The 21,993-nt window shown below is 39.5% G+C and overlaps 3 protein-coding genes across 5 annotated transcripts; all 3 read right to left on the bottom strand.

Annotated features, from left to right (window-relative positions):
- Nucleotides 1-391: 391 nt before the first annotated feature.
- Nucleotides 392-2,584, bottom strand: LOC139822282 (uncharacterized). The gene is made up of 6 exons (XM_071793896.1): nucleotides 2,494-2,584; nucleotides 1,718-1,797; nucleotides 1,450-1,600; nucleotides 1,227-1,327; nucleotides 1,077-1,148; nucleotides 392-987 (listed from the first exon to the last, which is right to left on the bottom strand). The coding sequence occupies exons 1-6, from the start codon at nucleotides 2,582-2,584 to the stop codon at nucleotides 625-627; spliced, it is 858 nt and encodes a 285-aa protein (XP_071649997.1). The 3' UTR covers nucleotides 392-624.
- A 1,017-nt stretch (nucleotides 2,585-3,601) lies between these two features.
- LOC139822281 (uncharacterized) lies at nucleotides 3,602-7,891 on the bottom strand. The gene is made up of 4 exons (XM_071793895.1): nucleotides 7,333-7,891; nucleotides 6,964-7,171; nucleotides 4,389-4,760; nucleotides 3,602-4,314 (listed from the first exon to the last, which is right to left on the bottom strand). The coding sequence occupies exons 1-4, from the start codon at nucleotides 7,558-7,560 to the stop codon at nucleotides 3,602-3,604; spliced, it is 1,521 nt and encodes a 506-aa protein (XP_071649996.1). The 5' UTR covers nucleotides 7,561-7,891.
- A 166-nt stretch (nucleotides 7,892-8,057) lies between these two features.
- Nucleotides 8,058-11,962, bottom strand: LOC139821870 (uncharacterized). Of its 3 annotated transcripts, none has more exons than XM_071793235.1 (6): nucleotides 11,944-11,962; nucleotides 11,647-11,710; nucleotides 11,363-11,570; nucleotides 11,175-11,273; nucleotides 11,004-11,070; nucleotides 8,058-8,548 (listed from the first exon to the last, which is right to left on the bottom strand). In XM_071793235.1, the coding sequence occupies exons 2-5, from the start codon at nucleotides 11,684-11,686 to the stop codon at nucleotides 11,034-11,036; spliced, it is 384 nt and encodes a 127-aa protein (XP_071649336.1). In that variant the 5' UTR covers nucleotides 11,687-11,710; nucleotides 11,944-11,962; the 3' UTR covers nucleotides 8,058-8,548; nucleotides 11,004-11,033. The 3 variants fall into 3 exon arrangements, with proteins under 3 accessions (XP_071649336.1, XP_071649335.1, XP_071649334.1); XM_071793234.1 differs by lacking the exon at nucleotides 11,944-11,962 and adding an exon at nucleotides 11,780-11,937; XM_071793233.1 differs by lacking the exon at nucleotides 11,944-11,962 and having other exon boundaries at nucleotides 11,647-11,937.
- Between the last annotated feature and the right edge of the window lie 10,031 nt (nucleotides 11,963-21,993).

Below are 21,993 nucleotides of genomic sequence, written 5' to 3'. Positions count from 1 at the left end.
CTTTCTCTCTAAATCTGAAACAGTGAATAGTCACTGATTAGCAGTGAATATTCACTGAAGGCATCAGTCTAAAGTATGCCACTGACAATCAGTGAAATTCAACTGAAAAATTAGTGAAACTTAGAATGCTGTATAAATCAGTGAAAGTATACTGATTTACTCAGTGAAAAATTCACTTTTTGATTAGTGAACGTACTACGCAAAAAAATTAGCTACTATAATAAATCTAGTCATAAATATGGACAGCTAACATTTTTTACAGCAAGAGCTCTAATTTTGCTGAACCTTTTGCTACGTATTGTTAATAATAATTGCAAAAAGAACTATTGCTAAATTAATAGCTCTCACTGTAAACGATCTAGCTATCCATATTTACGACAAAATTGTAGCTAATTTTTTTTCTGTGTGCATTTCATATGTGCTAATACTAAAATATATGATATAATTAGTGGATTACTGGTAGTGGATTAAAATTACAAAGCAAATTAAAAGCTGGTTAAAAATATTATATTTAATCTTAATATAAAGAATATTTTAATGTATTATATTTTTTAAATATATATTAAAGTCTTAAAGTATATCTTAATGAATAATATCTTAATGAATAATATATTAAAGAATATTTTAATAAATATTATTCTCTTCTCTGTTACTTGGCTCTCCAACTTCCGCGTTATAAATGTTAATATGTAAGGAAGAAACAATACTTGACGGTTGGACATTAATTTCATAAACAAAGCTTTCAATGAAATTATAAAAATTTAAAAGAGAAGGTGGATATGAAACGTGGAGTACTTGATACAGTTTGAATAACAGATCAAATGCTGCTATAGAAGTTGCTCGATGCGGAAGATTAAGGAACCATCCGTCACCCTGAACGAAGAAAGTGGCCCTTTGTTGACCTCGGATGCACATAATATATGGTTGTATGTTGCCATTCGCCTCAGTCCTTAAGGTTTTTTCAGTATGAGGAAGATTTGTTCCTTCCTGTAGAACAAAGATGTACAGCGATAATTTGCAAAATGTATTCCTTTTATTATAAATACGTGGTGACATCTAAAAGCTTAAAAACATACTGGCAAAATTTTTATGAGATGGGGATTTGGTACCTCAGCATTCGGAATGTTCTCATTATCTTTTTTTTGCAACTGTAATAAAGAGGATGTGTGAAATTACCTTTAAAAAAAATATTAATAACCTAAAGTAAAATGAAAGAACCTACTCACTTTTTTCTTGCTACTTCCTTTGCCTTTTCCTCCATTATTTTTTCGTGAAGAGTTTGATGGAGGCAAAAGGAGAGTCAGAACAATCAGAGCTCGTAAATCGTCTGAAAAAAAGAAAGAAACACCAGGCATATTGTGAAAAATTTCACTTTTTAGTCAGAACTACTCCGGTCAATAAGTAAATTTATCAGTAAATAAAAACAATTTATTAGTCTAAAACACTCACCATCATTAACTGGAAAATTATTAGTTTTCTTCATGATATCTGGTCTATATTGTGTGGCGTAAGCAAGAATTTTTTTAGTATAAAAGGAAGGGAATTTGTCCAAAAAATTGTCTTCACAACCCGAATAAATACCAATAAAGTCTTGTTCTATCTGAAAAATAAAGAAATCATATCCGCACTAGTAAATCGTCTGACAAAAAGAAAGAAACACAGGCATATTGTGTAGTAACAGTAATCCCAAAATTGAAAGAGCTGAATTCAAACTCACCATTTCACCACGGTAGTCTAGGAGGCGCGGATATTTTTCAAAAATATTTGATATAGTATATTGATTCGTCGTCAGGAATTAATTCATCATCAGGAATTAATTCGTCGTTAGGAATTAATTCAGGCTCTAAATTATCATCACATCTGTATCTATGACACCGACGTATGTGCTTTCTCAATGTATAGAAATACATAAACGTTCGACGACATCCATCTTGGCCACATTCAAAACCATTTTTCCCCATTCCCCGATGAATTGTAAGTCCATGAGAAAATTGTAAATGCCGAACTAAACCATTCAATCCATTGGGGACATTATGGTGGCATACATAACAATTCAGACGATCCATATCACTTTTCGCAAAACGCTGCAACAACTTCAGATCGATATCGATATTTGAATCCAAAACTGTTACGACTCGTCTGAAATGTTAGAATTTACAAATAACCACTGAGAGATCACATATTCCATGTTACGAGATACGCTACAAATGCTTCGTAGCATTCATCTTCTCCTTGTTTTTAATGAAGAAAGAAGGAGAAGAAGAACGCTTTAAAGCATCTGAAGCGTCAAGTGGACCGCAGCTATTATTTACGATCTTTCAGTGATCATCTCTGAGCCTCAACTGTACAGATAAATTCTATGAGTTTCGACAGTCATCAGTGTTTGTTAATCAATATGATATTAAAAATCAGGACTATAATTACAACTATAACAAGAATTACAAAAGCCCTCTGCATGAAAAAAATGTTGGCTCACTCATTCAGAATGCTCACCCAAAAAAGCATTAGCAACTATATTGTCTTGTGCAAGATCCAATATTTTCTCTGCTACCTCGCCTGGCGACCATTTCGTAATTTCACCCATATCCACAAAATTTTAATAATTGAAGATTATCTGAAACAAATTGAAATGTATATCCAGCTAGACAACTTACACATATTAAGTACATGAGTAATAATAGTATATAAAATAATAAAAATCAGATATAATTTCGCCAAATGCGTTCTCTAAAAATATATGTTATTATGCAGTACACAAAGTGCTGTAAAAATTGCTGTTTCAAAATTCTAGTAAATTTTATAAAATGCCAAAAATATGTTATTAAAATAACCGCATATTACCGCATTTTTTGCGAAATATAATACTATAAGTACATCATAAAAAACTGTATTCAAACATGTATTTACATGTATTTACACTAAATACATAATTTATTCAAACTGGCCTGGCACGCGACAACTCTTCATCGAGGTGTACTCACGTGTTCGTAACTACTCTATTAATTCCTTCTGGTCGGACGTGCTCGATTCCTAGGATGTGATAGACCTCACGAACGAGAAGACCTTCATGAAGAAGCCACCGGAAGACGGAAGACTCTCGACAAGGAGAAGCAGAGCAAGCAGGACGTTGCTGCGTTGACAACGGAGAACGATCGAGGAACCGACGCCGCCGATTGACGTCGAAGTGGTACCTCCAGATTGCCCACGGCTAGATTCGCTTGCACTCAGACGAGAACTTGAAAGACCAGAACCAGAATTATGTCAAATTCGAGGAGGAAAACAAGGATATCTGTTTTGCGTCGGTCGAACGTTAGGCACGCAGGATCCGTATGGGGCAACGCGTGCTGCAAATCGCGTCGATCCTGCTCAAATTTATTCTAAACATGTATTTACATTAAATCATATCTAAAAAAGTATACGTAAATTATGTGTATATGTACGCCGGCACCTAACCTAACCTTGCCATGTGCTGTTAGGGAATTGGCGCGCGAATATCGGTTTTGTATTTAATAATGCAAAAACTTTTACTTACCACCAATGTATACTTATCAATAACGAAGATATAATGCATATATCACTTCTCTTCACTGATATTATATTATCATGTATAAGACGCACGCACGAGCATGTTCTCTTGGAAGCCACTATAATAATAAGTGAATAACGATATAACACTGACGAATCTGTGAGCTTTGCCGTTCTCGCTGATTGCGCAGCGCGTTCGGTCCTGTTTCACTGTTTTATTAGCGATGCAAGATGTCACTGATGGAATCAGTGACTTTTCCACTGATTCAGATTTAGAGAGTTGATTTATCGGATTGGAAACTCGACATACACGCTTTAACGATACTTTCGTTTTCGATCTCGCTTCTTTCATGTGCACTACGTTTCTCATGTTCCTGCAGTGGTCACATCTCTTCCGTTTTGAGATCAATGTGCAGTTTTTGGAACGCCATCGATCGACATAATCTTTAAACGCACTATCCGCCGACAGATGATGAACGTTGATAGTGCCGAGACCGTTGCACACATTTATATTTTGAAACTTTTTCAAAGCTTGCGGTAGCGACGCTATGTCCTCCAAGATTTGAGGGAGTTTACATCCGTGTACCTTAACGACACTTCCATACACGAAGTAGCGAAGTTCTTTGTTGGCGCAAAGCTGTATACTTTTTTTTACAACCGGGAATTTATCGTCGTTTTCCATCTTCGTTATAGCGTATGTGAACAAAAAACTGCCGATATCGGTGCTTAGTTCACCGACAGTCCACGGCCATGGTATCGAGGTAGAGTCCGTAATTTTTCCAGGAGTACCTATGAAAACAGAGACGAATGAAAACTTTGAAAAACGCGCTTTACGGTTACTATTTAAATGCGATTTTACTTACCATAGTTAAAAGTGACTTGTGAAAAGTGAAAGCGACGTTCACACACATCAGGTGCACAATGTGCCACCAGATGATCCTGAATTTGTTGCTCGTGAAGTGACTCGACAGTGGCTACATCCTGAATTTGTTGCCCCTGAATTGGTTCGACAGTGGCTACATCCTGAATTTGTTGCTCCTGAATTGGTTCGACAGTGGCTACATCCTGAATTTGTTGCTCCTGAATTGACTCGACAGTGGTTACATCCTGAATTTGTTGCTCCTGAATTGACTCGATAGTGGCTAGATCGATTGGCGAAAGATCCTCATGGAGTATTATATTCGTGGTTTTTATATCAACTCCATCCATTACCGAAGACCCATTGGTTTTTACATCTGTGAAAAGAATTCAAATTTAAAACGGTAATTATATAAAATAACTAACACAGCTTGGATTATTTTGACCTTGACATATGTTGTCAAGGTCACCCTCCTGAGTGACCTTCAGAAGTTTTTAGCCGGTGGTCGTTATTCGTTAAAAAGTTATTAACAAAAAAATGTTTGGAAAATATAGCAGCTATTTTGAGTATTGGAAAGCATAAATGACTAATTGTATATGTCGAAATAGTTCACGCATACACTTTCTACGCGAGACGAGTTGTCACGGGTTCGTGGCGTGCTTTACGAGCTCGTTTATTGTATATCGCCACAAATATTCACACAGCAGCTCGTAAAGCACGCCACGAACCCACCACGTGACAACTCGTCTCGCGTGGAAAGTATATGCGTGAACTATTTCGACATATATATTAGTCATTTATGCCTTCCAATACTCACATATATTCAATATACAATTTATCAACAATTTACTGCTTTAAATGTGTTTTGGTAAAGCGACTTTTTCGTGAAATAAAGTATTCTCTGCTTTAACAAAAAAAAACGTAATATTAGTCGCTTATGCCTCTCAATACTTAAAATAATTGCTATATTTTTAAAATGCTTTTATTGTTAAGGGGATGCTGGAGCCGTAGCCGAACTCGATCGGCGTCGGTAAAGAAGACCGGCGAACTATATCTGTCCTTGTATAGACAAAGATATAGACAAGGATAGCACGCTACATTGCACGCACACATACGCACGATGCACATCGACATTATACTTTTATATTACGCTTCCAAATCTTGATTTGGAAGGTTTATCGATGTTTTTCTTGTTGTGCAATTCGGGGGAACTTGTTTTCGCGTTCGTACCAATGGTATATCTCTTATATGAAATACATCTTGTGACGAGCTAACAGCTCGCCGCAATTTGAGACGCCATATTGGGATAAGAGTAGGATAAGGAAATCTGTACTTCCGTAATTTTTTCTCGTTTTCTATATAAAATCGGAGTTCCCCCGAATCATTAATGTATGTACTGCAATTCTGGAGAAGGATTTTTAATTCTGTCAAATTAATACGACGCTACGTGCCGACAAAAAATGCCGGTAAAACAGACGGCTCCAGCATCCCCTTAATAACTTTGGTAAAAGTTTACAATAACTTACACAGCTCGGATTACTTTGACCTTGACATATGTTGTCAAGGACATAATACTGAGTAACTTTTCCTTATAACTTATTCGGCGGTCGCTTTTTATTAAAAAGTTATTAACAAAAAAAGTTTGGCGACCTCACCGATTTCAATGACCTTGATATATGTTGTCAAGGTCATGACCCCGAGTGACCTTCAGAAGGTTTTAGCCGTTGCTCGTTATTCGTTAAAAAGTTATTAACAAAAAAGTTTGGAAAATACGTAGGTTAGATGACGCGCTTTACAAGTATTTAACTGTTTAAAGCGCGTCACTAATCTACATAGGTTAGATGACGCGCTTTAACAGTATTTAATTGTTTAAAGCGCGTCAACTAACCCATGCGTAAACTATTTCGGGGCTACCGCACCTCCCCCGAAAGCAGGGGGGGTGTGGGTGAACCTCGGTTCGCGTGAAAAGTATATGCGTGAACTATTTCGGGGCTACCGCACCTCCCCCGAAAGCGGGGGGAGGGTGTGGTTAAACCTCGGTTCGCGTGAAAAGTGTATGCGTGAACTATTTCGGAGCTATCGCACCTCCCCCGAAAGCAGGGGGGGTGTAGGTGAACCTCAGTTCGCGTGAAAAGTGTATGCGTGAACTATTTCGACATATATATTAGTCATTTATGCCTTCCAATACTCAAAATAGCTGCTATATTTTTCAAACTTTTTGTTTATAACTTTTTAATAAGCAGCGACCGCCGACTAAGTTATAAGGAAAAGTTACTCAGTATTATGTCCTTGACAACATATGTCAAGGTCAAAGTAATCCGAGCTGTGTAAGTTATTGTAAACTTTTACCATAACTTTTAATATAAAAAACGACCGCCGGCTAAAAACTTCTGAAGGTCACTCAGGAGGGTGATCTTCACAACACATGTCAGGGTCAAAGTAATCCGAGCTGTGTTAGTTATTCTATATAATTACCTTTAAAACATACACTCATGCAATTGTAATATTTAGTTACTCTCTGTTTCAGATGCCACGATGTCCATATCTATTCTAAGGAATCAATGAATAATAAAGTATACCTTGTACGAAAGAAGGCTCCTTCTCATGGCAAGATTCGTCGACCGTTGTATTCATCGAGGGCTTGTCCAAAGAGAAATAATTATGCTCTGCACTGATGCGTTGGCCAATTGAACAATCCCTAGCAGTGGCGATATTTTCCACCTTTCTCTGACAGTCAAATTTTGAAGGAACAGCCAACGGATGGAGTCGAGTGCGCATGTAAGGAGCCTTCAATAAACATGCAATGAAGTAACAAGATCATTTGAAAGTTAACCCAGCAAGAACGAATCAAAATATTTACTTATGTAAGTAGTCACGCAAGTCAAATTTGTATGTATAATTATAATATAATTAAAACATAGAAAAAATGTAATCATCATTAAACTTACTTCGGCGATAATCCTACCATTATCGTATTTCACCCATTTCCTGAGGATGTGATGTTCTTCGAAATGCTTCTCGCAAACGAATTGCGACGGCTTCAGATCAACAATGCCCGGAATCGCAGCAATCCATTTTTTACATTGTTCGATATTTGACGGCACTTTAAACAACGAACACTTCTTTGCTGAATAATTTCGCGATTTGCACATTGGCACCGCGCACGATTTAGTCATTATATCGCACAGTATATCGCACGTGGTATTAATGATATTAATATCAGTTACGCGGGGTGGGGATGGCCGTGTAACAGGAATCCGTGAGCGCGCAAGTGAAGGGTGCCCATGGTAGAAAGAAAACAAGGTATGCTGTTGCGCATCCTTTCTAATAACCAATGAGTGCGTTGGGCCAAGCTGGAGACATATTGGTTTATTGGCCAATAGAATTAGGCCCGCGGTTTTTTAAATGAGAATTAAGTTCTTTTTCTGTTCTGCATATAATGCAATTTTATTTCATGTAATAATTAATTTTAAGTAAAAAATGTTAAAATTATATATAAAGAAATATTAAAATAAATGTAAAATAAGCATGAATTGAACAATATAATAGATGTATGAGAAAAAAGTAAATAATTTTCTGAAGTTTTAAAAATATTGTCGATATAAGATGGGTTTATTTAAATACAGCAATTTCAATAAATGTAATAAATATTTTATTTTAATAACACGAGAAGTTGTGTTCAATAAGTTTATTATTGAATAGTATACAAGAAATTGATATGTAAAAATGAACATATGTGGCACGCTGATATTACAGAAACGATGGCGCTTTCTTTTTCATTAAAAAGACAACATCAGATAAAATTCCTTCTTTTAACTCCATGCGAGATGCCCAGTTCCTAAGTGTGGATAATCCTGGTAACGGGTAGTGATTTTCTTTTAAAAAACGATATGCTTTTGGGCTCAAGCTTCTTAACATTATTGCAGCAGATATGTCTTCAAGACCCCACTTTACTCTTTTTTTCTTTCATTACTCATTAAAACGTCAATTTGCTTCGGAGTGAATATCCTTTTGAGCACATTATGGACATTTTCTTTTATTACACGTTTCGTAACTCTTGTCTTTTCTCTTTGCAATCGTTTTACTTGTTTCTTAAGCAAATCGTTTACCTTGTTTGTTTGGCTTAGTCTTTTCATCAAATCTTGAATAATTTTATCTCGTAATCTGAAAAATATTATCTATTAATTTGAAAAAAATTTGCAATATGCAATAAAATATTTTTATGTCTAAAAATTACTTGATGTTTACTATATATATATATATGTATATATATATATACAAGAAATTATTGCATGTTGTTTTATATTTTTATTTCTTAAATATTTTTTACTTTCAGCAGTACAAGTGATGATACAATGGTAAACACACAAAGTAATTCACAGACTGTTATGTCTGAGCACTTAAGGTAAACAAAATTAATTGTCTTGTGTATATATATATATATATATATATATATATATATATATATACTGTGACGTTGCGGCTCGCCGCACCGTCGCGGCGCCCCGCCGCCGTCACAAGGCGCGGAATTTCGCGCCCAGGGGCGGACCAGGGAGGCAACGACGAGATCTCCAGGGGTCGTATTTAATCGCGTTTCCGCATTTTGATTACTTTTTTTGTTTCTTTTGCAATGTAATACGCGCGGCACCTCACCCACACCACGGCAAACCTTCGAGGGAGTATTTGGCGAAGGAAATCAAGGACGATCGATAACCAAGGAGGGGTGGCAAACGCGGAAGCAGCAGAGATCGCGGGCTGGCGAGAGCAACGCGGCAAGCGGGCGGCACATGCGGCAGCGACGGACGAGGCCGCCGATAGCGGGGCCCCAAGCGCTTGGGTAAACACCCGGCTTCAGCAAATGATCTCCACAAAACATCGACCTACGGGGTGACTGATCACCGCCCCAGGGTCAAACCGGAGGCACACCGGCGAGGACCGAGTTCCGTCCGCCGCTAAGGACCAAAATTTGAGGAGTCGCACGCCGCCGAGGGACCGTTGCCCGCCCCCAAAGGATCTCGTATCGACAGCACTGCGCCGGGACACCGCGGGCTTGCAAGCTCGCGCCCGATTGGCTCACGCGCCCCTCAGGAAGGGGTACCGTATCGATTCCGCAATCGAGCGGGTCTAGCGTTTTCACTCTCTGGTCGTCCGTCGGCGAGATACTAAGTTTTCTAAGATAAGCGATAGCCACCCCGAGTCGGGTATTTCGATAATTGTCTGGCGGATCGAGGATCGTTGGAAGAAGGTGACGGCGAGGAGCTCAGGAGGAGGCATATCCCCGGTGAGGTTGCCCGTAAATTGCGATATGTAAAGCCACGACACCGCCCTCCGGTGCACGCTCTCGCTCGGGATAACGTATGTTAAGATTGAGTGTAATTTCGCGATCGATAACGAGAGCGAAGGGCCTCGGGATGGTATCGTGGCCGCGGAACCGTGGTACAAGCGTTATAGCGAATCCCTGGAGATCGCGATAGGCGTTAATGAGTTCGATATCGCGAGTATATTGCGTTGTCCTCGCGACCTTGGTGTACGGCCGCATACGGGCCGGTATTTCGTCAATTGCGTTACCGTTTCTTCGCGCCGGGAAATTCTTGTGTTCGAGCGTCGGTGTTAGTGTATCGATTTGTGTTCGGATCTCGTTATTACGGGTGATAATTGTGCTCTCGCGTTGAGAAACTTGCGTCCGGTATTAATTGCGTTACGTCCTATGGCGTCCCTGCTCGTGATAATCTCGAATTTTGCGTTGGAATGTCGATGGCAATGTTAATCGCGGTCGAAGGTCGTTCCCGCCGATTGATTAATTATGTTAGACTTGTATTCGCGTTAAGAAATTACCGGCGTTCACACGTTTCGTGCGTTTAGATGTTACTTGCGTAGTTCTTCCTGGCGTTCCGTGGTTATTAGACGCGTACTTCGAGTCAAAGGTGGTGTGGCCTTCTCCACACCTGGCGCCCAACATTATTAGCGATATCGCGACTTGCTTGGTTAAACGACTCGGCGCCTCCCCGTTGCGCCCGAGCCGAATATCTCGCGTTAAGTTAAGATATCATTGCGACAGAGTTTTCGTCCGGTTTTCGACTCGAATTATTAATTGTGTGAGAATAGAGCCTTCAGCGTGTTTATTAGAGACTCAATTTCTTGATTTGTTTATTGAATTTATTTTCTCGACAACCAGTACTCAATAAATGTTATTTTCTTGGTTATCTGACTGAGTATGAAATTATCGTATCACCCCGCCGAAAATCGCGCTGCCCTTCATTAACCCCGCCCGTGATTAGGTCAAGCTAGCCGATTCCACGCACCTCCACACTTCGTTTTGCGTCTCGTTTAGGTTTTTTTGCGATTTCGTGGACGCGAATGTACGCGTCTGGCGCCCAACATTCGGAACATTTCGTGGAGTATCGGAGGTGCGAGGAAACCACTGGAGAGGCCTACTATCCCGCTCTCCTAAGTCCTTTTGATCCGGCACACGTCCCGGAGCGGTCCGGGAGTGTAAAAAGTCGTGACAATACACATCCTAGTAAACATCAAGTAATTTTTAGACATGAAAATATTTATATACATATATATATATTTGAGCTGATGCTTTATAATCATACAGACAATTAATTTTGTTTACCTTAAGTGCTCAGACATAACAGTCTGTGAATTACTTTGTGTTTACCATTGTATCATCACTTGTACTGCTGAAAGTAAAAAATATTTAAGAAATAAAAATATAAAACAACATGCAATAATTTCTTGTACAGCAATGAAGTCGTTAATACGCATGAAATCAATAAAATTATACCTAGCATTTTCTTTTGAAGATTGCATAAAACATGTTTCTGCTTTATTTTCCATTGAAGTGTCGATCAAATTGGTCTTGGACTCACTAAAACTGTTTTTGCTGTTAAAAAAAGATATTGTAAATAGAATTTATTGCAATCTTCACATATTATAATAAGAAAATATTTTATATAATACAATAATACACACCTGCTGTTTTCACTAACATTTATTATGTTGTGTTGATTTTGCACTTCCTTTAGCACTTCTCTTTCCTTCAATAGTGGCAAATTTTCTGTTGGAATTGCATGATCATGAAGTCTTCGTAATTTCTTAGACGAGTAATTTTCGCAGTTTGCTAAATACGCTGGCTTTGGTTTGTAACAGCTTGGTGTAAAGTGGACAGAGCATATGCGAGCTACAAAAATTAATTTCAATAAAGTATTAAAAATATATGCCTCAATTATAATTTATATAGATTCAAAATAACGTACCGTTTTTTAGGTTAACTTTATTTTTGTTAGCAGCTTGCATCCATTTTAACGCAGTTTCTTCATCCTTTGGATAAGAAAAAAATTGAATATTTTTCTCTTTTGCATTCTCGCTTTTATTTTTGCATCCACTTACACTACACATAGGCATTTTAAAAAAGACAAATTAAGCCGAACACGTTCACTTCTGACGTATGTATATACATAAAGTATATCTATATATATTCAATATGGCGCTCGCTTGGCCGTCGCCATGTCTGCGCAGAACATGCTCAATTTCGACCCCTCTAACGAGCATACCTTGTTTTCTTTCTACCATGAGGGTGCCCGACGTGTCCGGGAGGCCGACCGCCGACCGCCGACCGCCGTCGCTGATCTACGCGATCTGCGTTGCTAACGCACGTATGCACGCGCGCACACACACACACACACACACACACACACACACACACACTCGAGTTAGCTAGTTCGCCCAGATGCTTGGCCGGCACGTGGCCGGCACGCAGGGAGTCCCGTTTCACGTTTATTATTTCACGCGGCGTATACGTGCCAGCGGACAACGCGACGACGTAGCCGATGTACGTGGAGGCGCACGGAAGGAGCACGGTTAAACGCGGCCAACACGCACGATCCGCCGAACAACAGAACCGACGAGGAGTGGAGCTTTCCGCGCTTCTTCGACGATGGCCCTGGCTTAACCAGGCTTTACTAGCAGGAACGAGGAGCGAGCAGGTTAGGTTAGGTTATTCACGCGCTTCATTTTAACCAGGTACCATAACCAAAAGCGACGCGTAGTGGCGGCCAGAGACATAAAATTTCCAACTCTAAGCGGACTACCCCCACCACTGAAATTTGACTTGGTTTCCAGACCTGTGTATACGACCGTGGACTACAGAGAGTTTATATCTTCATGAGACGAAACATGAAAATTATTGTCTCGTCTCATGAGACTACAGAGAGTTTATATTGTCGTGAGACGAGACACGAAAATTATTGTCTCGTCTCATGAGAGGCGCGAGAGTTTTTTTTCCACGCGTTGATGGAATGTTATTGATTTTTGTCTTCTACGTTTTTTTTTTTTATCGTACATTTCGCCTACATATACGCCGCATTTATATTATATTATCGTATTTTATATTCGTTTATCTTCTTTTATATTCTTTTATATATATATATATATATATATATATATATATATATATATATTGTGACGTTGCGGCTCGCCGCACCGTCGCGGCGCCCCGCCGCCGTCACAAGGCGCGGAATTTCGGACCAGGGAGGCAACGACGAGATCTCCAGGGGTCGTATTTAATCGCGTTTCCGCATTTTGATTACTTTTTGTTTTTTTTATGCAATGTAATACGCGCGGCACCTCACCCACACCACGGCAAACCGTCGAGGGAGTATTTGGCGATGGAAATCAAGGACGATCGATAACCCAGGAGGGGTGGCAAACGCGGAAGCAGCAGAGATCGCGGGCTGGCGAGAGCAACGCGGCAGGCGGGTGGCACGTACGGCAGCGACGGACGAGGCCGCCGATAGCGGGGCCCCAAGCGCTTGGGTAAACACCCGGCTTCAGCAAATGATCTCCACAAAACATCGACCTACGGGGTGACTGATCACCGCCCCAGGGTCAAACCGGAGGCACACCGGCGAGAACCGAGTTCCGTCCGCTGCTAAGGACAGAATTGAGGAGTCGCACGCCGCCGAGGGACCGTTGCACGCCCCCGAAGGATCTCGTATCGACAGCCCTGCGCCGGGACACCGCGGGCTTGCAAGCTCGCGCCCGATTGGCTCGCGCGCCCCTCAGGAAGGGGTACCGTATCGATTCTGCAATCGAGCGGGTCTAGCGTTTTCACTCTCGGTCGTCGTCCGTCGGCGAGATACTAAGTTAAGATACGCGATAGCCACCCCGAGTTGGGTATTTCGATAATTGTCTGGCGGATCGAGGATTGTTGGAGGAAGGTGACGGCGAGGAGCCCAGGAAGAGGCATATCACCGGTGAGGTTGCCCGTAAATCGCGATATGTAAAGCCACGACACCGCCCTCCGGTGCACGCTCTCGCTCGGGATAACGCATGTCAAGATTGAGTGTAATTTCGCGATCGATAACGAGAGCGAAGGGCCTCGGGATGATATCGTGGCCGCGGAACCGTGGTACCAGCGTTATGGCGAATCCCTGGAGATCGAGATAGGCGTTACTGAGTTCGATATCGCGAGTATCTTGCGTGGTCCTCGCGACCTTGGTACGGCCGCATACGGGTCGGTAGTTCGTCAATTGCGTTACCGTTTCTTCGCGTCGGGAAATTCTGGTGTTCGAGCGTCGGTGTTAGCGTATCGATTTGTGTTCGGATCCCGTTATTACGGGTTGATAATTGTGCTCTCGCGTTGAGAAACTTTGCGTCCGGTATTACTTGCGTTGCGTCCTATACTCGCGTTAAGAAATTACCGGCGTTCACACGTTTCGTGCGTTTAGATGTTACTTGCGTAGTTCTTCCTGGCGTTCCGTGATTATTAGCGATATCGCGACTTGATTGGTTAAATGACTCGGCGCCTTCCCGTTGCGCCCGAGCAGAATCACTCGCGTTAGGTTAAGATATTATTGCGACAGAGTTTTCGTACGGTTTCGACTCGAATTATTAATTGTTTGAGAATAGAGCCTTCAGCGTGTTTATTAGAGACTCAATTTCTTGGTTTATTTATTGAATTTATTTTGTGTTTGATCGAAGCCGGATGGATAAAAGTTGTTATTTTCTCGACCACCAGTACTCAATAAATGTTATTTTCTTGTTATCTGACTGAGTATGAAATTAACGTGTCACCCCGCCGAATATCGCGCTGCCCTTCATTAACCCCGCCCGTGATTAGGTCAAGCTAGCCGATTCCACGCATCTCCACACTTCGTTTTGCGTCTCGTTTAGGTTTTCGCGATTTCGTGGACGCGAATGTACGCGTCTGGCGCCCAACATTCGGAACCTTTTGTGGAGTATCGGAGGTGCGAGGAAATCACTGGAGAGGCCAACCATCCCACTCTCCTAAGTCCTTTTGATCCGGCACACGTCCCGGAGCGGTCCGGGAGTGCAAAAAGTCGTGAAAATATATAAAGAAAGAGAAGAAGAAAGAAAAAGAGAGAGTAAAATGAAGAAAAAGAAAAAAAGAAAGAACGCGGAAATATTTCACCATTTAAGAAACGTCTTAAAAATTTTCTCGTCTCGTCTCACGAGACTGATAAGTGTTCTCGCGTCTCGTGAGACGAGACACGAAAATTTTTGTCTCGTCTCATGAGACGCGATAAACGTTATATCCTCGTGAGACGAGACGTGAAAATTATTGTCTCGTCTCACGAGACGACATAGAGTTTATATCTTCGTGAGACGAGACGTGAAAATTATTGTCTCGTCTCATGAGACGATATAAGGTTTATATTCTCGTGAGACGAGATATGAAAATTATTGTCTCGTCTCATGAGACTACAGAGAGTTTATATCCTCGTGAGACGAGACGTGAAAATTATTGTCTCGTCTCATGAGACTACATAGAGTTTATATCTTCGTGAGACGAGACGTGAAAATTATTGTCTCGTCTCATGAGACTACAGAGAGTTTATATTGTCGTGAGACGAGACACGACAATTTTTGTCTCGTCTCATGAGAGGCGCGAGAGTTTATTTTCCACGCGTTGATGGAATGTTATTGATTTTTGTCTTCTACATTTTTTTTTTCATCGTACATTTTGCCTACATATATGCCGCATTTATATTATATTATCGTATTTTATATTCGTTTATCTTCTTTTATATATATATATATATATATATATATATATGTAGGTCCAGAGGTATGTTCCGGGACTGTTTACGTTTTTTGAAATGTACAGTCCTGGAATATAACGCATATATATGTAATCAGATTCAAAAAACTGTCCCGAAAATTGCCGTAGGACATGAATTTTTCCAGGACAGTCCTGGAAACTGCCAAATGTCCCGGAATATACCGATATCAAAAATAAAAGTCCTGGAACATACTTCCGGACCTACATATAATATATATATATATATATATATATATATATATATATAAAGAAAGAGAAAAAGAAAGAAAAAGAGAGAGTAAAATGAAGAAAAAGAAAAAAAGAAAACGCGGAAATGTTTTAACATTTAAGAAACGTCTTAAAAATTTTCTCGTCTTGTCTCACGAGACTTATAAGTGTTCTCGCGTCTCGTGAGACGAGACACGAAAATTTTTATTTTGTCTCATGAGACGCGGTAAACGTTATATCCTCGTGAGACGAGACGTGAAAATTATTGTCTCGTCTCATGAGACGCGGTAAACGTTATATTCTCGTGAGACGAGACATGAAAATTATTGTCTCGTCTCATGAGACTACATAGAGTTTATATCCTCGTGAGACGAGACGTGAAAATTATTGTCTCGTCTCATGAGACGACATAGAGTTTATATCCTCGTGAGACGAGACGCGAAAATTATTGTCTCGTCTCATGAGACTACAGAGAGTTTATATTGTCGTGAGACGAGACACGAAAATTTTTGTCTCGTCTCATGAGACTACATAGAGTTTATATTGTCGTGAGACGAGACGTGAAAATTATTGTCTCGTCTCATGAGACGACATAGAGTTTATATCCTCGTGAGACGAGACGTGAAAATTATTGTCTCGTCTCATGAGACGCGGTAAACGTTATATCCTCGTGAGACGAGACGTGAAAATTATTGTCTCGTCTCACGAGACGACATAGAGTTTATATCCTCGTGAGACGAGACGTAAAAATTATTGTCTCGTCTCATGAGACGCGCGAGAGTTTATTTTCCACGCGTTGATGGAATGTTATTGATTTTTGTCTTCTACATTTGTTTTTTTTCATCGTACATTTCGCCTACATATACGCCGCATTTATATTATATTATCGTATTTTATATTCGTTTATCTTCTTTTATATTCTTTTATATATTATATATATATATATATATATATATATATATATATATATATATATATATATATATGCTGCGTTGTCATTATGTACACGTTTCCTTCTCACATACTTATTTCGCGGGAAGTGGACGGGAAATAAGTGAAGAAACGGAAGAAATGTCAGTCCAAAGAAAATAAAGGCGATAAAAGTTACAGACGAATAAAGAAGAAGATATCGACAGCGTGGGTCGATTAGCAACGATCTCGCTAACAACGATCTACGTATGTTAATATTTAAGTACATTGATTAAACGACATTTTCGCAAGTACCACAATGAGTACCTAAGCGATCGCTCCCTGTGCTGCTTTACAATTATTCGTTTAACTTCTTTCGTTTAACTTTGTTTCTCTTGTTACCTTTTGACTTTCGGGACGGACGGAAGGTGGCTCGAAAAACCAAGTCCATTTTCGCCGAACAACTCGCAATGACGATGGCGACTTTTTCTATCACGGAAATCCTATTGTTCGTTTCATAATTGCCAATGATAATCTGTTTTAATCAATTATCCGATTTAATCTATTACAATTGAAGCAATAATACTTTAACTCTATCTGTGTGGAAAAATATTGATGTATGTCTCGATATTTAGCGCGATTAAATAAATTACGTTTGATTTAACGACGTTAACAAAATCGCGTGACCAAAATAATGCTTAATTTGTAGTATTGCGGAGATATTTACATGTATTTACGTATTCTAAACAGAATAATAAATTTCTTTCGCTAGTATAGAATAACAATTCAAGTAATTTCTTTAAATCGACCGTGACTGGCAATATATAACGTCTTTCCGATATGAACATTGAAAAACTGTGAGCCAACTTGGTTCGTCGGATTCACACAGCACTTTTTTTCGGATCAATCATCGAGACATTATTAATTTCGACGTTATATATTGCTAGTCACGGTCGATATAAAGAAATTACTTGAATTATTTACGTATTTATTTATTAGAATTACTGCGCGTATGTGACAATCAATCATTGCTCTTAAAAATAATGCGAGAATCAGGACCATTACTAAATCTCTTCGCAAGCGTGCATTGTTTCTTCAATATTCTTCAATGTTTCTTCTTGTTTGTTCAATTATAAGAAAAACCCCCCCTAATTCGACCCCAAGCTATCGATCAAGCCTACTTAGAACTTGATCCGTTCACTCGTTATCGAGATCTCAACATCTCGTATACTCGCAACCCGTCGGGTCGCGTAAAAGAGTCACGGTCGGTCTCGCTCCGCGTATACTTGGCACGAGACACTACCGTGTCTCTTGATGTTAATAGCGCCGTCGTCGTTGTGAAGAATTTGTTTTTTCGTGCCTCTGTAATTGCGAAAGTGTTAGTAAGAATTAGGCCATCAATTAAGATTCTGTGTTAAGCAGCGATGAGTTATAGACCGAGAGCTGGCTACGAAAATACCAACGTCATTTATTTAAGGAAATTTTCAACCTCAAACAATTGTGGCAATGTTGCAAATTAAGAAAGCGCAAATCTGGCTGCTGGCCGCTGGTGCGTTTAGGGGGGGCGTACGTCCTTAGCTGTAAAATATCGAGGGTAAAAAACGTCATAGCTGTACGGCTAAACATTTTTTGCTTGTACTATATAATATTGTAAAATACTTGCAAATGTTGCCAGACCTGTAGGTGCACGGAGAAAATTGTTACGGTTGTTACAACAATGTTCTCTATGATTAAAAGAGAAATGTATGTAAATTCAAGTTAAATTGATATTACATTGAATGTAGCTGTTAAGATATGCCCATTTATACAGTTGTCATAACCGTAGTTCTTATGATACGTAACATTCGGTTATAATACCCTCGTATATGGTTGCCTCAACCAAAGGATTATTGCTATCCCTCTTATGTGGTCTGCAGCACAACTATTATGGTTGAGAGATCCATAAGATATAGCTGCACGGTACAGCACTGAACACTGCATGATGAGAGTTTAGTTCCATTGCGCGCGCAAAAGAATTTCTGCATAGAATAAAGTGGATTTGATAAGGATGTTTTAACTTTAAGGCCTATCTACATAAGACGCAGAACGCGAGTCGCCAGCACACACACAGTCTACATGTCAATCTAACCTCTTTGTGTATAGAGGTTAGATTGACATGTAGACTGTGCGTGTGTCTTGCGACTCGCGTTCTGCGTCTTATGTAGATAGGCCTTTATAAATATACTTTTTTCATAAATATATTTACGAACACAAAATTTCGTAATAAGCCGACACTGGTTTCTGACATTCACCCGACATTATAAGAAATATATTATATCATATATCCAATTCAAAATTTTATTATTCTTTTTAAACTGAATTGTGTTTCTTAAGATGATTTTTGAAAAATTATATATTTGCGCTGGTTGACATATGTAGACTAAATATAACGCTAACATTAAATTAAGAAGTGGTCTACCACGTAAGGCAGTTGGCTCACGATCCAGAGGTCCCGAGTTCGAATCCCACCAAGGTAAGTGTGTTTTTATATGTGTTTTTAAATGCGAGAAAATATTTATAATCATAGACTGCATCTTAAGAAACAAATTTAGTTAAAAAATAGTAATAAAATTTCGAAATAAATAATTTTTTTTTGTCGGGTGAATATTTGTTTATTATGGTTGTAACATCCATATATTATGGTTGCAACATCCATATAGTAGCTACCCTCACTAAGGTTAGGGCAACCATATGGAAACCATATGGAAACCATAGGTCACTTCCAGAGTACTATGGTTTCCATAACCCTTTTGTATGGATGGGCGAAAATTAACAGCATTATTCTGTTGTAGCAACCGTAACTTTTTCTCCGTGTGGGGTCTAAAGTATTGCCAGATCAGGGTATAACTGGTTAAGACTTAATAACAATCACGTCATTTCTGTAAAGTTGAAATTTTTTTTGCTTATTGTATACGTGTTTAATAATCTGTATATGAAATGACAAACAAAAATTTCGGTCTAACACCGTGCTAGACGTCCCCGAAAATCTCAGTATCTACGTTTCATATTTTATTTACAGATGAAAACATAAAAAAAAGAAATTGAGTGTCAAAGTGGCGACGAAGACAGTGATGATAACATCGATCATGATGATGGTGATGATGATGATGAAAATGAACCTAATAGTAGCGATGACGGTGATGACTGCGAAGCACTTGATGATTATTTATATAAAGATTATAGCGAAACAAATGATTGAAAAATGTTTAACTATTTTTTTACTTAAATATAAAATAAAATTAAAATTTTCCCTTTTTGTAATAAAACATAAAAAAAAGAATTTATTATTTTTATTAACAGAACATTTCAAATTAAAACATATGTAAAAAAAGTTAAACATTTATATCCTACGATTTGTTTGTCGGAGTCTGTCAAGGTTTTAGAACCGAAATTTTTGTATACCCCCCCTTTCCCCGTAAAAAAGTTCGAAAATATATTGTTATTAGCAGAGAACATTTTAAATTTAATACTTGCAAAATTTAAGTGATAAAATTAATTGTTGCTGCCGGCAATTTACAGTACATTCCATAGATACTGAGATTTTCGGCGACGTCTGGCACGGTGTTAGACCTGAGATTTTTGTCTGTCATTTCATATACAGACCGAAACATGGACATGGATCATCCAATGACGGTAATATATACAGCGCGTCGTTTCCTCGCTGATCCTGAAGCAACATTAGAAATAACAAGAGTAGATAAAAGGTTAATTGCAAGATTCAGCGTTATTTTACAAGTATTAGCTTGTGGAAAGCCAGTAGATTCGTCTAAATTCGAAGTATTTGCTCTTGAAACTGCACAATTGTACGTGAGTCTTTATCCATGGTATTACATGCTCGCTACAGTACATAAAATACTTTGACATGGGGCTGACGTTATTCGATATTTTCATCTTGCAATTGGACAGTTATCGGAGGAAACCGCAGAAGCTCGAAATAAAGATTTCAAACGTTTTCGTCTTTACAATACAAGAAAATGTTCTCGCTTACCAACGAACAAAGATATTATGCATAAATTATTAATTTCTTCAGATCCATTAATTACTTGTCTCAGAAACTTGTCGACAAAAAAAGTAAGGACCATTGATCCTGAAGCCCAGAATTTACTATTACAAGAGTATTTGCATAATATTTTCCTTTTATTGTAACAATATAAAAATTGTTACTATATTACAAAACCTTTTTAGCGATAAATTAAAAAAAATATAAAACAAAAAGAAAAAAAATAAATGTAAAAATATTATTTATTTATTTTACATTTTTTACATTTATTTTTTTTTGCAATTGGGATATACGGACGTGCTTCCTAAACACGCTCTATATATACACATTTAATTTTATACTATTTTGACTTCTTATTATTTTTACACTATATTTCACTAACACTGACATTATTATATTTTACTGACAACGCACAAATCATGTGTCACTTAGATTTTTTACTTTTATAGTTCCTTTGTTATTTATAATATTTAAGCGATCGCAATACAAAAATGGAATTTCTTTTCTGCCTAGTCTTCGGTTTCTGACTTGCGGGTACAGTGTCACGAATTGCTCTGTCGAATGCTTGTGAAAGAGTTCACCTGAAAAGGGTCCGAATTTAGACCAAAACGTTGTGAAATATATATATATATATATATGTATATATATATATATATATATATATATATATATATATATATATATATTGTAACGATGCGCCCCTTACGCCAAGGCATCGTCCCCGGCCACCACCCGCCGGATGCCGCCCGACCGATCCGTCGGGCGAGGACAGGGCGCGGTGCGCCCACAATTTTTAATCTTTCGAAACGCACCGTGTGCACGGGAAATCTGCCGCACCGGTGCCTTCCCGCACGACGCCGACGAGCGCCGAAGCAAGCCGATCCTCGCCGAAGCGAGCACACGGGATCGCGCCGCTCCCACCACCACGCCATCGCCTGACGATCGGCCTCCCTCCTGCCAAGCTCGCCGCGCCGAGCGGTATAAAAAGCCGGCGCGCTCGACGAAACGGCACTTCGTCTCTACCACGGCTCTCCGCTACTCCTGACGAAGCCTACCTTCCGAATTCTAGGGCGACACGCAAAACGAGGTCCAGCGTTTGGCCTTCTACTGAGGGTTCTCAGAGTGTCTCCGAGCTCCCTCACACTTACCCCGACGGCCACGGCACCGCGCGGTCGAGCGTGCTCGGTCTCGTAGCGAGGGTTCTCGCGACCGTAACCCCGGGATTCCGCAATCCTCCGTTGTACATATCCCGCCCACGTTATCAGCCCTCTCGATATACCGCACCGGGTGCACCCGCACCACGGTGCCGCGCCGCGACCGTAGAGTACTGTACCTCCGCGTGCATCGTACTCTCCGTAACCGCGT

Source organism: Temnothorax longispinosus, chromosome 11, assembly GCF_030848805.1.
Source record: "Temnothorax longispinosus isolate EJ_2023e chromosome 11, Tlon_JGU_v1, whole genome shotgun sequence".
NCBI classification, from domain to species: domain Eukaryota; kingdom Metazoa; phylum Arthropoda; class Insecta; order Hymenoptera; family Formicidae; genus Temnothorax; species Temnothorax longispinosus.
The sequence above is the reverse complement of the archived record's forward strand: the minus strand, read 5'-3'. Positions and strand labels throughout refer to the sequence as shown.